Raw genomic sequence first — 15,992 nt, forward strand, 5'->3', positions numbered from 1 at the left:
ATAGATTTTTTGTCAAGTTAAGCTCTGATAACTATGTAAATGTCAATGAAATCTCTCACACCTATAGCAAGACATTTTTTCTACATAGCAGCAGTTTACTCTTGCCAACATTTACAAAATGCGTTACCACATTAACTGCACCAAGGTATGCTTTGTACCTTATCTCATATAGGGGTTGGCTTTTGATCTATGAATCATTCACATTATTCACTGTACATTTTTAATAAGCAGCAATCAGTCTGGAAAAATTGTCTCTCTTTGCAAATATGTGTTAGAATGATACAGTTCTTAATGTTCAGAACAGTAGGCCTGAACCTATCTAACTACTATTAACACAAACTACTAACATTATCAGGCAACTGACAGACCGTGGTAACATATTCCTTTCCTTCATGAACTTAAACTGATGTACCAAACTTCTACAAAGAACACAGGGACACAGGTATGTGGGTGAAGGTCATCAATCACTCTACAAGTTAAAGTGGACCTGTCACCCAGGCATAAAAAGCTGTATAATAAAAGCCCCATTTAAATTAAATATGAAACCAAAAGCCATTTTTTATTATCACATCCATACCCATTATAAAAGCATTTAAAAATCCCAGCTGTCAATCATATATTGCCTGCCCCAACTCTATGCCTTAGGCATAGAGGTGGGGCAGACAGTTACTTTCACTTTCAATTCGGAACTTATAAGATGTTGCTGCGCCCCTCACATTTCCTATCCCTCCTCACCATCTAATTTCGTAACCAGTGAATGGACATGGGCATCAGGTCCCCCTACACTGGCACAGAAATAAGATTTTGGCAGGATACAAAGCTTGCCTTAATAACAGTGTGCACAAAATGGCCCCTGCCTGCTTGCTGCAATTGTGAATTCCAAGGCTGAAGAAAATAAGATTAAAATAATTTCTACAGTGTATGTGATGTTTATTTTGCTTGACAGACACAATAGAAAACAATTTGGAATTATTTCTTAGGGCGACAGGTCCCCTTTAAGCCTACATGTTGCTAAAATGGAGTAAGGTTAAACAGTCACAATATATAAGTTGTAATTAGTGGAAAAATAACCTGTAATCTTGAAAGAAGTAATGGTGTAACCATAATAAAATAAAATTGGCAGCCCAAAAAAAAAAAATGTATGTATATATTGTACTTGATTTCTAGTGGTACTAGGAAGAGTCCATCATTTCCATCATTTATTTAGTTCATTTAAACATGAATATTTGAGCTCCTTTCCCAAATGGTTTCTACCTGTCTACTTCATTTCATAATTTAATTCATTGGTATTTAATAGTTTTATAGGAAGTGCCCACTTTGCTGTTATGGGGTAGTTCACTATGGGGAAATTAATGTATGTCCATACCTTTCTGCAGTTGCAGAATTGTAATTTTGTGATATAATAAATATATATTTTGATCAAACACAAAAAGACAAACTAAAAAATCAAGTGAATAACCTACTTATAAACTTATCACATAATAACGATAAAGGATTCTCACAATAAGTATTAAATATATGTATAATTTACACAATTTAGCCATGTTATACAACCCTATTGACTTTCTGTAGAATGGTTTCATGCTCCTGTGAACTATAACTAATAAACAGGATTTAGTACATTGCCCTTATATCTGAGGCTGTTATCCCTGGTTGAACAATTTGTTAGAGTTGTGCTCAGTGGCTTTTTCACCATGCACTTGGCAATCAATCAGATAAGTAAAAAAGCCCAATTTATTATCCAAAAGGAGAGACTTTGGTGCAAATGCGGCATTGTAGGTTAAAACAGCAAACTAGTTCAGTCCACAAACTATTCATAAATAGTTCACTTTGTAAAACTACAAAGACAAGTATTAATTCTACTGCAAAATATAGAAAATGTATGTTTCAACGAAGCTGTATTATTACCTGCTTACTGTTCCTATAAATTATATTTTTATATTCTACATTGTATCCTTTGCTCATGAATATAGGGTAAGTGCAACATAGCAGCACTGCTGCACTGATAGACTAACAAATTTAGAATGTACTAAAGATAGAGGGGCACATTTATGACAGCTAAAGCCTTCGGGCTCGAGCATTCATATCCCCTAATCATGGGAGAGTTCCCAAACTCTGGCTGGCATATGGTCATTCTAGCATATGGTCATTTTAGCATCTGGTCAACATTATTGAAGTTTAGTTGATAACTGGGAAATCCATGCTGCATGCATATTGTTGCTGTGAAAATTAAAATAAAAATGATTTTGCATACTGGTTATCTTTTGATGAAAAGGCAATATTTAATTTCCATGGTTAGTAGGGAAATTGCTATTCATCTTGCAGTTCGCATGCTGATTCACTTTTGCATTGCTGAACCAGGCTAACTGAATCAGGGGAATTGATGTATATTCAGCTTTTTATATGGGTCAATATTAAATCATATAGGCTATAGAAATTTGGTTTCTGTGAAATGCTAATGAAATCACAGCATTGCTAAGTGGATTTAAAGCCATATGAGAAATAGAACTTGTGATACTTAGCGAGTACCAAGCCCTTAGGAAATGGACTAGACCTCGAGTGAAAAAACAAAGCTATGCAGTTTGTGCTTTCAAAGCCATGCTAACAACTGACCCTGCACTGTAAGGTTAATAGTGAATTTTTCATGGCTTGCAGAATTTCCCTCTCTGTTTACATTTTACAATATACACTGGCACACCACCAAACCTCAAAAGCAGTAAAAAGTGTATGTAGTCATATTCTGTGCAAACATGCCTATATTTGGCCAAGACAGCGCTTTCAGAATGAATAAAAGTAGCAAATCCCATTTAAACATGGCTCTATCTAAAACAGCTTAAAAGGGCCAGAAAAATATTACAAATTTTATTGCGTAATAGCTGTAAGATTTGCAGTAATTAAAATAATTAGGCCCAACGTTTAGACCTCTAATTGTTTAACTCGAACTTCCAGCAACTCTTCCACTGCTTGGGGGTGCTAGTAGTTTAAGAACTTCAACAGTTGTAAAGTCTCCACTTTAATGGAAACTAAACCCCCCCACTGACAAAAGCCCCCACCCATTGCCCTCCATTGCCTGTCCCTCCATTGTCCCTCCATGTTTTTTACGTGGAAAAGTGTTGCTGATTGTAAACCTGACATAAAGATGCAGAGTAGCACAGCAGAGTTCACAGGCACCATCTCCTGTATCTTTGGATCCTCTTCTTTCACTTCATTCTAGCCAGAAAGCTCAGTGTCAGCAAAAGATTAAAGAAAATCCAAAGATACTCAAGATGCAGGGGCGCTGCTACCATGAGGCAAGTTAAGAAGCTCGCCTCAGGTGGCAGTGCCCCCAAGTTACCAGGGGCAGCAAAAAGCCACTCCTAGTAACTTTAAGAGGCGAATTTCCAGTTTTTAAAACTGAAATTGGTTTTTAAAACAGCAATTGCACTCTCTACACTAGTGAGGCAATGACAGAGCTGCTTCAGGCAGCTCAGGGGCTGAAAATATCCCTGTGAAGATGGTAACTGTGAACTATAAATACAGATGTCTGTGGGGGTAGGGAGGTTATATCTCCTTTAAGAAAGGTTTTTTTGTTTTTATTAAAGATGGTGCCCCAGGCTTTCTTCTTTGTCGTAGCCGTCTCTTGAAAAATAATGATATTTAAGATATTTTTAGTTGACAAAGAACATTCAGTGCTTATTTATGCTGAGGCTAATTATGATGTTTATCAAAGATCTAAATAAAATGCATTTTTCATGAATAGAGTTATTTGAGAAAGATTAGTATGTGACCTCTGGAGCACTGGAAATGAAGACATTCCAATATCAACCTACCTGGTGTGTTCAGCAGCCTTGACATTCTGCAGGAATATGAGATGTACTGTTCACAATACTCAGCACTGCCGGTGATAGCAGAAATCTGTTCCATTGATGCGCTATAATTCAAGTTAAGAACAACTGGTTTGTCAAGGCTGGCAGCAACTATGGGGGTCTGCAGTGAAAGATCATGGAATAAAGTTGTCCATACTTTATCCTCTGTTGAGAAGAGAAAAAAGGGCCTCTATTGTTATCTAAATAATTTCTAGAGAGCATTATATTTTTGTAAAATCATGCATAAAGTAATAGATAGTTTGTAGGCTGTTTAGACAACAAATAACATTTATTGAAAGACAGATATGGGATTATTTAATACAATACACTATTTGGATAAATAAAAAGTCTAATGTTTGACAACCCACAGTAACCTATCTAAAGTGTTGTTTCCAAACCAATATATGCTGATTAATTACTCTGGTAAATGCTGACTGATTACTAGACAAGTAGCAAATGCATTTATTACATTTTCCCATATGTTTTCCCAGATGTAGTAACTCTACCAACCAATCAGCATCTACAGGTCTAGTTACCTTTAGCAACCAATTGGCATGTAGCATTTACTGGTCACCAGTACACTGCATAGAATTATTTGCATTGTCAGCTCCAATCAATAGTTTTCAAATGTTGGCATTATTTGTCATTAGCGATGAGCAAAATTTTTTGCCAGGCATGGATTTGCTGCAAAATTCCGCATTTCACCATTGGTCATTTTTTTTTTTTTTGCGAAACTGCTGCAAAAATTAGCTGAGTGAGTCTTTTTTAAAAAAAGTTGCGTTTGCATTAACTAAAGTCGTGGTTGCGTGAAATATGTTGTGGTCCCATCAAAAAGTTGTGGTGGCGTCAAATAAGGAAAGGTTGCGTCAATAAAATCATGGTTGTTTAAAATAAAAGTCCTGTGGTAGCTGCATTTCGCAAAATTTTTGCTTTTTCACAAATTTTTCAGCAGTTTCACAAATTTTCCTACATGCACAAATGCACCTAGTTCCCTGTTTTGTGTTTGATAGTGGCGGGATTAACTAGCATTTAGCAAGGGTACTGAAGTGTCACATTTGTGCCTGCATAAAGGAAAAACAACTTTGCTGTACTGTACTTTATTAACAATATAGTTTCAATTTCCCTCTATTTATTTTATGTATGCTTATAACCTACTGGTGTCTCCATGCTAAGTTCTGTAAAACACTGTGTAACAGGTCATTGCTATATAAATAAAGGATAATATGAATATTATATGGATGGCATTTTTTTGACAGCTTTTTTAGCATATAGCTTGACTTGGATACACACACACTTCACAAAAGGTATCTATTAAAAGTTATGAAAAAGAAAGTACAATTGTTGACTAGTGATGAGCCAATCTGTTCTGTTTCGCTTTGCCTAAAAATTCGCGAAATGACAGAAAAATTAGTGAAACGGCGAAAAATTCACGAAACTTTTTCAGCAGCGAATTTTCTCTGAAGTTTTGTGAAACAATTCGCCAATGGCGAAATGTGGAGAGTCGCTGCAATTCTATGTCTGGCGAAAAAATTTGCTCATCACTATTGTTGAAATCTTAAAAAATATGCAGTACATTAAAACCATAGGTAATTAATTTAAGCTTAATGTCATATAGTCCTATGTGTTTTCTATGTTTTCTATGTGTATATTTTTACGACAATGCATCATTTAAATGAAGCAGTGTTTTACACATGGGCTGTAACATACAGCATTCTGTATAGTTTCCCTTGAACTTAGTTCGTTACATTTTTGTGAAATGCAGATGTGTATAACTCATGATCATGTGCCTATGGTCAGTAACTTTTTATCTCGTTCCAGAGCATTTCCCAGTAGAAGATGTATTTTTATGTATGTGACACATTCTAGGTACTGCTATATTTGCAATAGCTAACATTAAAATGTGTACTGTATATGGCCTCACAAAAATCCTTTTATAGCCTTAAAAGGACTACATTGCCTGGAGTAAAGCAAGATAATGGAGGGAAATTGATCAATAAATGTGTTTTATAATAGTTTAAGCTATGCACAGACACTTGACTTAAATGGATACAAATCAGTTTATTGATTGAGCATTAGGTAGCCAGTGTCAGCTAATGTTGACTGGTCGAACATGTTGACTGGTCATAACATCTGTACTCCCTTTAGGTGATTTAAGAAACTGCATTGTAAAGCCTACATGAACCAATGAATTTTATAGAGAAAATTTTTTTTAAAATAACTTGAAAAATGGAAGAAATTAAAGTCTTTGCAATGTAGCACAAGGGTTGTATTGCACCGAGAAATTGGAAATATGTTTGAATTTCAACTAAAATTACACAGATTTTAAGGCACAGCCATTCTTGTCTCATTGAAGTCCTACTTTTATATGTAGTTATCAGGGCTGGATTTCTGTTTGGAGTGCCCAAAGGCCTATTCAGGGCCTCCGGGATACCAGGAAAAAACCCAGACTCAATCCCTGTTACTGCTCCCCCAGGTGCCTGTCCTACCCTGGCGCGATTCACTTGCATGTTCAGGGGAAGATGGTGGGCGGGTGGGGGTTAAGAGGGAGCAGCAGGAGCCCTTGTGTGGGGGTGCGGGGGACGTGGCCAGTGAGGCACCTTGGGGGATGCCGGCCCCAGTGGGCCCTGCAACCCCCAGTACGACCCTGATTTTATTTTGCAATCATTTGGAACAGGTCTTCAATATACAGTATATACCATTATTTCTTACATTAGGGGGCACATTTACTAATCCACGAATCCGAATGCTGAATGGGAAAAAATCGTATTGGAAACAAAAATTTTGCGACTCTTTCGTCGCTGACGCTTTTTTTCGTATTTTGCGTGATTTTTCCGTCGCCGTCACAACTTTATCGTATTTTTTGCGACTTTTTCGGCGCCATTGCGATTTTTCGTATTGAGCAATTGTAACTGGCGGAAAAACCAATCCGATTTTTTTCACAACGGCGATGAATTTGCGAAAAAGTCGCGACGCAGACGAAAATGTCGCGACAATTCGCGAAAACGTCGCGGCAGCGAGGAAAAAAAATCGAAAAAATACTGATCATTACGGAAAAAACACATTCGAACGCTTTTCGGACGTTCGTGAATTCGTAAATGTGCCCCTTAGCTTCATCGTATATACAGGTATGGGACCTGTTATGCAGAATGCTCGGGACCTGGGGTTTTCCGGATAAGGAATCATAAGGATAATTATATCTTAGTTGGGATGAAATACAAGGTATTGTTTTATAATTACAGAGAAAGGGGAAATCTTTTTTAAATAATTCACAACTTTCTGGATAATGGGTTTCCAGATATCCCATATCTGTACTCCAATCTGCCAATGGAATCTTGATCTGGTTGCTAGGAAACCTAGAAATGAATCAGTGCTTAAAGGGTCAATTCCCCTTTACATGAACTTTAAGGGGCAGATTTAACAAAGTACGATTTTTGTACCTTTAAAAAGCACTATACAAATTTTTTTATTAAATACGATTTTTTTGTATTATGCTTTTTAAATTACGAAAAAATTGTATGTGCTAGTACGAAAAAATTGTATTTTGCATGTACTTTTTGTTGCAATGTATGAAAAAGACGTGCAAATGTACGAAAATATTGCAGACAATACGCAAAAGTTTAAACTTTAGAAAAAATACAAATTTTTTTGTATTTGGACCTGTTGTACTTTGATGAATGTGCCCCTTAGTGTGATGTAGAAAATTATTCTGAAATAGTTTGCAGTTGGTCTTCATTTTTTGTGTACAGTTATTCAGTTATTTTACTTTTAGACACAATAGGGTTGATTCACTAAAGTGCGTTAATTTTTATAGTACGCTTTTTTGCGTTAAAAAAGACGTGACAATTAGCGCGCGATTCACTACAGTATTATCGCATGCGTTAATTTGCGCGCAACCGCATGTGGTAATGTTTGTTGATTCACAAACACTTAGACACGCTAAATATCGCATTAGACTATGCGAAAATTAACACCTACTTGAGGCAGGCGGTAATTGTAGAAAAGTATAGTTAATGAGCTTTTGGCAATAAAATATGGACTTTGCAGTGTTATTTATTCAAGTCTGTGTTGGCCCTAGAGTGATGCAGCCTCCAGTTTGCCACATATAAATAGTAGCATATAAATAGTAGCCGCATATAAATAGTAGCATATAAATAGTAACATATAAATATTAACATATAAATATTTATATGCGGCTACTATTTATATGCTACTATTTATATGCACTATTTATATGTGGATACTATTTATATGTGGCTACTATTTATATGTGGCTACTATTTATATGCACTATTTATATGTGGCTACTATTTATATGCTACTATTTATATGCACTATTTATATGCGGCTACTATTTATATGCTACTATTTATATGTGGCTACTATTTATATGCTACTATTTATACGCGACAACTATTAGCGCACATAATAATAAGCGTTAATTAGCACGCGGTAAATGCCGCATTCAATATTGCGCGTAAATTAGCGCAAGTATGCTTATAGTGAATCGTGCGTTAAGTGCCGAAAATGTAGACGCGATAAAATTTTTATTGCACGCTATATTAACGCACTTTAGTGAATCAGCCCTAATAATACACTACACTGTTCAACACAAGGTATGGTTCTCATACAGTCTTTACAAAAGTGGTTCTTACTGACCTATATATAGGGGCACATTCATCAAAGTGCGACAGGTCCGAAAACAAAAATTTTTTATTTTTTCTAAAGTTTACAACTTTTGCGTATGTTCAGCGATATTTTCGTACATTTGTGCAAATTTTTTGTACTTTTCAACAAAAAGCAGGACAATTTGTGTGACAAAATTGTATTTATCGTGCCGAGTACGAAAATTTCGGATTCATTCAAGCTTCGGTATCGTGACTTTCCTTGGGCCAGGTTGGAGCTGCAGAGTGCCATTGAGTCCTATGGGAGGCTTCCAAAATCATGCACTAAAGGATCAAAGTCAGAAATTTTTTCCTGCCGTTTACGATCGTCAGATACGAAAAATTCTTACTTTGCAAAGTACAAATTTTTCGTATTAGCATATAGGATTTTTTTGTTCTTTAAAAAGCACAATACAAAAAAATCGTATTTAATGATTTTTTTGTATCGTGCTTTTTAAAGGTACGAAAATCGTACTTTGATAAATCTGCCCCATAATGTATATAGTATTGAGCATTGCACTTAGCAGGTGGCCATGGCATATATAATATTGTGATGCAATGATTAGCTAGGTAAAGATAAAATTCTTTGAAAAACGTACTTTGAGATATTATTTAAAGGCAGAAATATAGAAAAGTAGAAAGTTTGATGGAAATTAATTCCAAAGAATTGGTGCAGCTGTATTGTAAGTTTTGAATGTATGTATGTTATGAATGAAGCATAACAAGTATTTTACTTGGAGTACTTGGAGATAAAGTAAACTGATTTGAACATCAGGGTCAGTAGTGTAAATGTTATCGTAAATTTTAATGGCAGCCAGTGTAGGGAATGGCATAGTGCTAGGAAAGAGGAACAGTTGGTTGTAAGGTGTATGAGCCTGGCAGCTGAACTTATTTAAGAGGAAGTGCTGACAGTCAGTGAAGTGGATAGCCAGTGGAATTGCATTTGTCAATATTTGACAGGAGATAAGAGTGAATTACAACACAATAGTTTTACAATAAAGCGACTAGGGCAAAGTCTTGAGGAACCTCAACAGAAAAATGAGGGAGAAGATTATACTCCATTTTAGGAGAACCTAAAAGGACACTTTAACATTGCAGTGTGATAAAGGCCAGGAAAATGGAGAGACTGATAAAAGAGAGTGTGATTAACGGTGTCAAAAACTGTAAAGAGATCTAGGACTGGCCTGCTGGGACACAGAGAAAAAACCTGGTGGGCCCTGCCTTGGTGGGCCCCTAGGCCCTCTAGTTAATTTGGTGCAGCACATCCGGTCTACATAATAAAAAAAATTGTACCAGCTGGTCTGTTTGGGTAAAATATATGCTGCCAGTGGCCTCCCAGCTTCACAAATCAGAAAGTGATATGAGCAGGAGCACCAGTGAGTGATTTGGGATGTGGATTCAATGCTGCCAGATTCACTCACTTCTAGTTGTGGACAGTAGCTGTTCAGGTCAGATTGACTAAATCAACTGTGCACCTGTATAAGATGGTCCAAGCTGAGGAACCTGCTCACATTATCAGTGGACTTGGCCCTCTGTGTGTGACAATGATGACTGGGCTGCACCTAGACGTAAATGCTACGTTTCTGACAGCAGGCAGCAGTCTCCCATCACCCAGCATGTAGTGCGGCTCTGGAGTCACGGAACGGATTTTTAGCTCCCCCGCACACTCCCTCAGAGTTGGGACTGAAGTGTAACTGATCAGTGTCAGGGCCAGAGTTCATACATGAAAAAATAGCTGTGCTCATCCACCAGGACCTGGTCAGCTCTGTGACTCAGACAAAGGTTTGCACAGGATCACATAAAAGCAGCGTTTTTGACTACATAGGTCACACTAAGTTGAAAGCATGTCAAGTCTGTAAAAGAATGCAGTTAAAAAAGTACTAGGGTCAATCTAGACGCAAACAAGTTGGGTGGGGGAAAGAAATATAAGGAATTGTGCTTAGTACAGGGAAAATTAGAGATATGTGGCATATTAAGGATAAAAGGAGATAGAAGAAAGGGGGTTAGGGAAAAAAATATATATAGTGAGTGTAAACTGTTAAAATCTTCTTGGGGGAATGGGCACCAGCTGAGGGGCTTGCATGGGGTGCTAGAATACCTGGTTCCAACACTGGGGGTGGGGGGCCCATGAGGTGACAGCCCTGGTGGGCCCCGGACACCCCAGTCCGACACTGACTTTGGATATATAATGTACCCAAATTATTCTCAAAAGAAAAAAAAGAGGGCATTAAAAATGACTGCCAAATACAGTATGAGGATGATGTTGTTGGTAGAACAGGAAATACTTTTCAGAAAAAAAAAATCAATAAGGCTTATGCTACAGTGCTACAATTAGATATCTATGGTGATTTACTGTTAAGTATCTAGCTTTTAATGGGAAGATATACATGCCACTATAATATATGTGATATACAAGGCCAACTCCTGCATTCTCTAGATATATGATATTACAGATATATAATATTACAGGATAATTAGATAGTAAATGTTACCTGTCATGTTGCAGAAAACCTTGAGGGGTCCTAATGGACCACTGCCATCTGGATCAATCCAATACCAGTCTGATGATTTTCCAAGATGCTTGTAGGCTTCACAGGAAAGTTCATATATAGCTGAAAAAAAGTATAGTCTATTAAAATTGATTCATTAAACAATTGAAATTAAATTATGTAAGTTTAAGATACAATTCTTACATTACCGTAAATGGGCCTGGTCTGGGTCAATGCAGATTACTTGGACTTTAGGAAACATGGCAGGATGGCACTAAGTTTTAGCCTAGGACAATGACTGTTCTTTAAAAAGGCATCTAAGGTTAGTGATTAAATGCACTAGGTGGTGCTAAGAAATTTGTTTTCTACCCCTTCTAAACGCTTTATTTGTTCTTTAAATTTGGGCTATAACAACAAGAAAGTTTTATATAAGTTTCATATCTGCTTTATATACAGTGGTTTGCAAAAGTATTCGGCCCCCTTGAACTTTTCCACATTTTGTCACATTACAGCCACAAACATGAATCAATTTTATTGGAATTCCACATGAAAGACCAATACGAAGTGGTGTACACGTGAGAAGTGGAACGAAAATCATACATGATTCCAAACATTTTTTACAAATAAATAACTGCAAAGTGGGGTGTGCGTAATTATTCAGCCCCCTGAGTCAATACTTTGTAGAACCACCTTTTGCTGCAATTCCAGCTGCCAGTCTTTTAGGGTATGTCTCTACCAGCTTTGCACATCTAGAGACTGAAATCCTTGCCCATTCTTCTTTGCAAAACAGCGGTTTTCAGATCTTGCCACAGATTCTCGATTGGATTTAGATCTGGACTTTGACTGGGCCATTCTAACACATGGATATGTTTTGTTTTAAACCATTCCATTGTTGCCCTAGCTTTATGTTTAGGGTCGTTGTCCTGCTGGAAGGTGAACCTCCGCCCCAGTCTCAAGTCTTTTGCAGACTCCAAGAGGTTTTCTTCCAAGATTGCCCTGTATTTGGCTCCATCCATCTTCCCATCAACTCTGACCAGCTTCCCTGTCCCTGCTGAAGAGAAGCACCCCCAGAGCATGATGCTGCCACCACCATATTTGACAGTGGGGATGGTGTGTTCAGTGATGTGCAGTGTTAGTTTTCTGCCACACATAGCGTTTTGCATTTTGGCCAAAAAGTTCCATTTTGGTCTCATCTGACCAGAGCACCTTCTTCCACATTTTGCTGTGTCCCCCACATGGCTTGTGGCAAACTGCAAACGGGACTTCTTATGGTTTTCTGTTAACAATGGCTTTCTTCTTGCCACTCTTCCATAAAGGCCAACTTTGTGCAGTGCACGACTCATAGTTGTCCTATGGACAGATTCCCCCACCTGAGCTGTAGATCTCTGCAGCTCGTCCAGAGTCACCATGGGCCTCTTGGCTGCATTTCATCAGCGCTCTCCTTGTTCGGCCTGTGAGTTTAGGTGGACGGCCTTGTCTTAGTAGGTTTACAGTTGTGCCATACTCCTTCCATTTCTGAATGATCGCTTGAACAGGGCTCGGTGGGATGTTCAAGGCTTTGGAAATCTTTTTGTAGCCTAAGCCTGCTTTAAATTTCTCAAAACTTTATCCCTGACCTGTCTGGTGTGTTCTTTGGACTTCATGGTGTTGTTGCTCCCAATATTCTCTTAGACAACCTCTGAAGCCGTCACAGAGCCGCTGTTTTTGTACTGACATTAGATTACACACAGGTGCACTCTATTTAGTCATTAGCACTCATCAGGCAATGTCTATGGGCAACTGACTGCACTCAGACCAAAGGGGGCTGAATAATTATGCACACCCCACTTTGCAGTTATTTATTTGTAAAAAATGTTTGGAATCATGTATGATTTTCATTCCACTTCTCACGTGTACACCACTTTGTATTGGTCTTTCACGTGGAATTCCAATAAAATTGATTCATGTTTGTGGCTGTAATGTGACAAAATGTGGAAAAATTCAAGGGGGCCGAATACTTTTGCAAGCCACTGTACGTGTTACTAGTAGTACTAGTAAGGCTCATATCTCCTTTATGTACATGTTGTGTATTGTACATTGGTTGCAAATAATTTTGCCTTAAACTTGTTGTAATTGTTAGAGAGGTCTATTCATTGAAAGGTCTATACCCATAGTTTTGCTAGGATCACGGATTATAGTACTATGGTCTTATATGCCTGTATGTAATGAAAAGTCAAATCATCATTTTTTTAGTCGCTATAGCCCATTAAGCAAGAGACTTGAAAAGCTGGTCCTATACCAGTGATCCCCAACCAATGGCTCGTGAGCAACACGTTGCTTACCAACCTTTTGGATGTTGCTCTTTGTGCCCCCAAACGAGGTAGTTATTTTTGAATTCCTGACTTGCTGGCAAGTTTTTGGTGAATAAAAACAAGATTTACTACCAAATAAAGCCCCCTGTAAGCTGACAGTGTGCATAGAGGCTCCCTAATAGCCAATCATAGCCCTGGGGTGTGGTGGTTGAAACTCCATTATTGAGGGGGACTCTATAACACACCTGCAAAAAGGATATAAAATACCAATCAAAGGATACCACAAGTGCAATTCTGAATCGGTGGTATATGCACTAAATTGCCCATATGCAAAAAAAATAGGAAAAATGCCCAGAACAATCAAAGTTAGGATACGGGAACACAGCACTATTACCACTTATGATCCAGAGAAAAGAAAACACAGACACATGTGGGGAATATTTTTTATCTAAATAAACATGGTTTGGCAACATTACGATGGCTAGTCTTGGAGAAAGTACATGCCCCACAGAGAGAGGGGGAGAAAGAACACGCCTGTTACTCCAGTTTGAAGCAAAAAAGATTCATAAAATGGTTACCATAGAACCTCATGGTATGAATGAAGCATTTTGTTTTAAGTGTTTTAATTAATACATAGGAGACTTTTCTATTTTTAATTGATGGAATCAAAGCTTGATTTGTATCTGTACGATGATTGTTAGTGATGAGCCTGTCAAAAAAAATGCTGCAGTTGCTGCAAAATAGGGGGGGGGGGGGGGTTGTGTCAAAATGAGCACAGCTGCGTCAAAATGGGCACGGTCGTGTCAGAAAAGCTGTACGCAACAAAACAGTCAGTTTTCAAATTTTTCACCATTTCGAGAATTTTTCTGTAGCTTTGTGAATTTTTCGACAAAGCGAAACAGGACGGATTCGCTCATCACTAATGACTGTATAAGTTACCTTGTATAGTGTTAATTACTTTTAAATGTTGTTTGGTGCTACTAGGGAGTAGTAAAACCCCATATAAACCTGCACACCAGAAAAAAACTTACTTAGGGAGGTATTATAGTTAAAAATTGCATTTTATTCATCAAAAGCATGATGTTAAAAAGTTTTTATAGTTTAACAATATATATCCATCCAAGAGAGTTCCCTTGACAAAGGCATTTGAGCTGAAACGTTGGGGTATTCTCTCATCCAGAGTATCTGCCTTCATATCTTCTTTTTTTTTTATCAAATTGCGGGGTGGTATGTATGTATTTGTTTTTTGATGGATATATATTGTTAAAGTATAAAAACTTTTTAACATCATGCTTTTGATAATACCTCCCTAAGTAAGTTTTTTCTGGTGTGCAGGGTTTATATGGGGTTTTACTGGTATATATAATCCTCTTATGGGGGGATTGCTAAAACCCTAGCACCTGGATAATATATTATATACTTTGTATACATTTTGTATTTTTTTTGTGGTTAAAGGGCAAGAATATTGCCCTCTATTACCTTAAATTTGCTACTAGGGAGTAGGCCAATAGATGGCAGTATACCTTTTCTCCTATAATAACTAGGGTAGCGAACATCGCCAAAAATGTTCGCGGACCCGTTCGCGGACTTTCGGCAAAACTCGCGAATATTCGCGAACTTTGCGAACCCCATAGACTTCAATGGGAAGGCGAACTTTAAAACCTAGAAAAGCCATTTCTGGCCAGAAAACTGATTTTAAAGTTGTTTAAAGGGTGCCACGACCTGGACAGTGGCATGCAGGAGGGGAATCAAGCAAAAATTTCTCTGAAAAATACTCCAAAACGCCAAAAAATAACACCAAAAAAAAAACCGCCAAAAAAAACCGCCAAAAAATAACGAAAGAAAAAAAAAAAAGTCAAACATCGCCAAAAGTTCGCGAATTTGCGAACACCCGATGTTCGCGCGAATTAGTTCGCCGGCGAACAGTTCGCTACATCTCTAATAATAACCTTTGTACCTGCCCACGCTATGGAGCTGGTGGAACTCGTTGATGTATTTAAGGGTTTAAATGTTGATATTCTTTTGTCATATAAATAAGCCCCTGAGGAAGGCTGTTGAACTGAAACAGGTAGTGCATGAGGTCTTCACAATAGTCACTGAGATTAAGCTATAAGGCTTGTTGTGCTCTCTGGGTCACTGCTTTACTATATTATTAGAGAGGTCTCTTTATTGGAAATGTTTATACGAATAGTTTTGGTAGGATCACAGATTATAGTACTATGTTCTTAGCTGTTGTTATATAATGAAAAGTCAATTTATAATATTTGCTATTATTATTGGCTTACATAACAAAAAGCTCAGGGTTACATATTTGATCTTTTGTTAATGGAGAAATAAAAAACATTGTGTATACAGTATACACAAATTATATTATCTGATGCTTTGTAATTTTCAGCATTTTTTAATCTTCTGGCTACAGGACACAATCGCCACATATTTCAGGGGAGAAAAGCAATCTTTTATTAAATTTTTTTTTGTCCTCCATAATTACAGAGCAAAGAAGTGACTTATGTGCTCTGGCAGATTATAGGAATAGGGAAATCATTTCCATATCTCATTCAGATAATGGATGAGCTATGAAATTAGTTCCATGCTGGATAGGTACCTTAGAGGTTACCACGACTGGCAAACTCTCAATATCTTAGAAGCTGTTAAATTTCAATAGCCGCGGATTTAAAAAAAAAAAAAAAAAAAAAAATACATTTT

The 15,992-nt window shown here is 37.4% G+C and overlaps 1 protein-coding gene across 2 annotated transcripts in view; it reads right to left on the reverse strand.

Moving 5' to 3' along the window:
* cntnap2 (contactin associated protein 2) overlaps positions 1–15,992 on the reverse strand; it is an 892,460-nt gene that overhangs the window by 257,506 nt on the left and 618,962 nt on the right. For both annotated transcript variants that reach the window (XM_031903464.1, NM_001079264.1), the window contains 2 exon segments: positions 10,999–11,118; positions 3,810–4,010 (listed from right to left, as the gene is read on the reverse strand). In XM_031903464.1, the coding sequence (XP_031759324.1) occupies positions 3,810–4,010; positions 10,999–11,118 (321 nt within the window).

The sequence above is a fragment of the Xenopus tropicalis genome, chromosome 6 (assembly GCF_000004195.4).
Source record: "Xenopus tropicalis strain Nigerian chromosome 6, UCB_Xtro_10.0, whole genome shotgun sequence".
NCBI classification, from domain to species: domain Eukaryota; kingdom Metazoa; phylum Chordata; class Amphibia; order Anura; family Pipidae; genus Xenopus; species Xenopus tropicalis.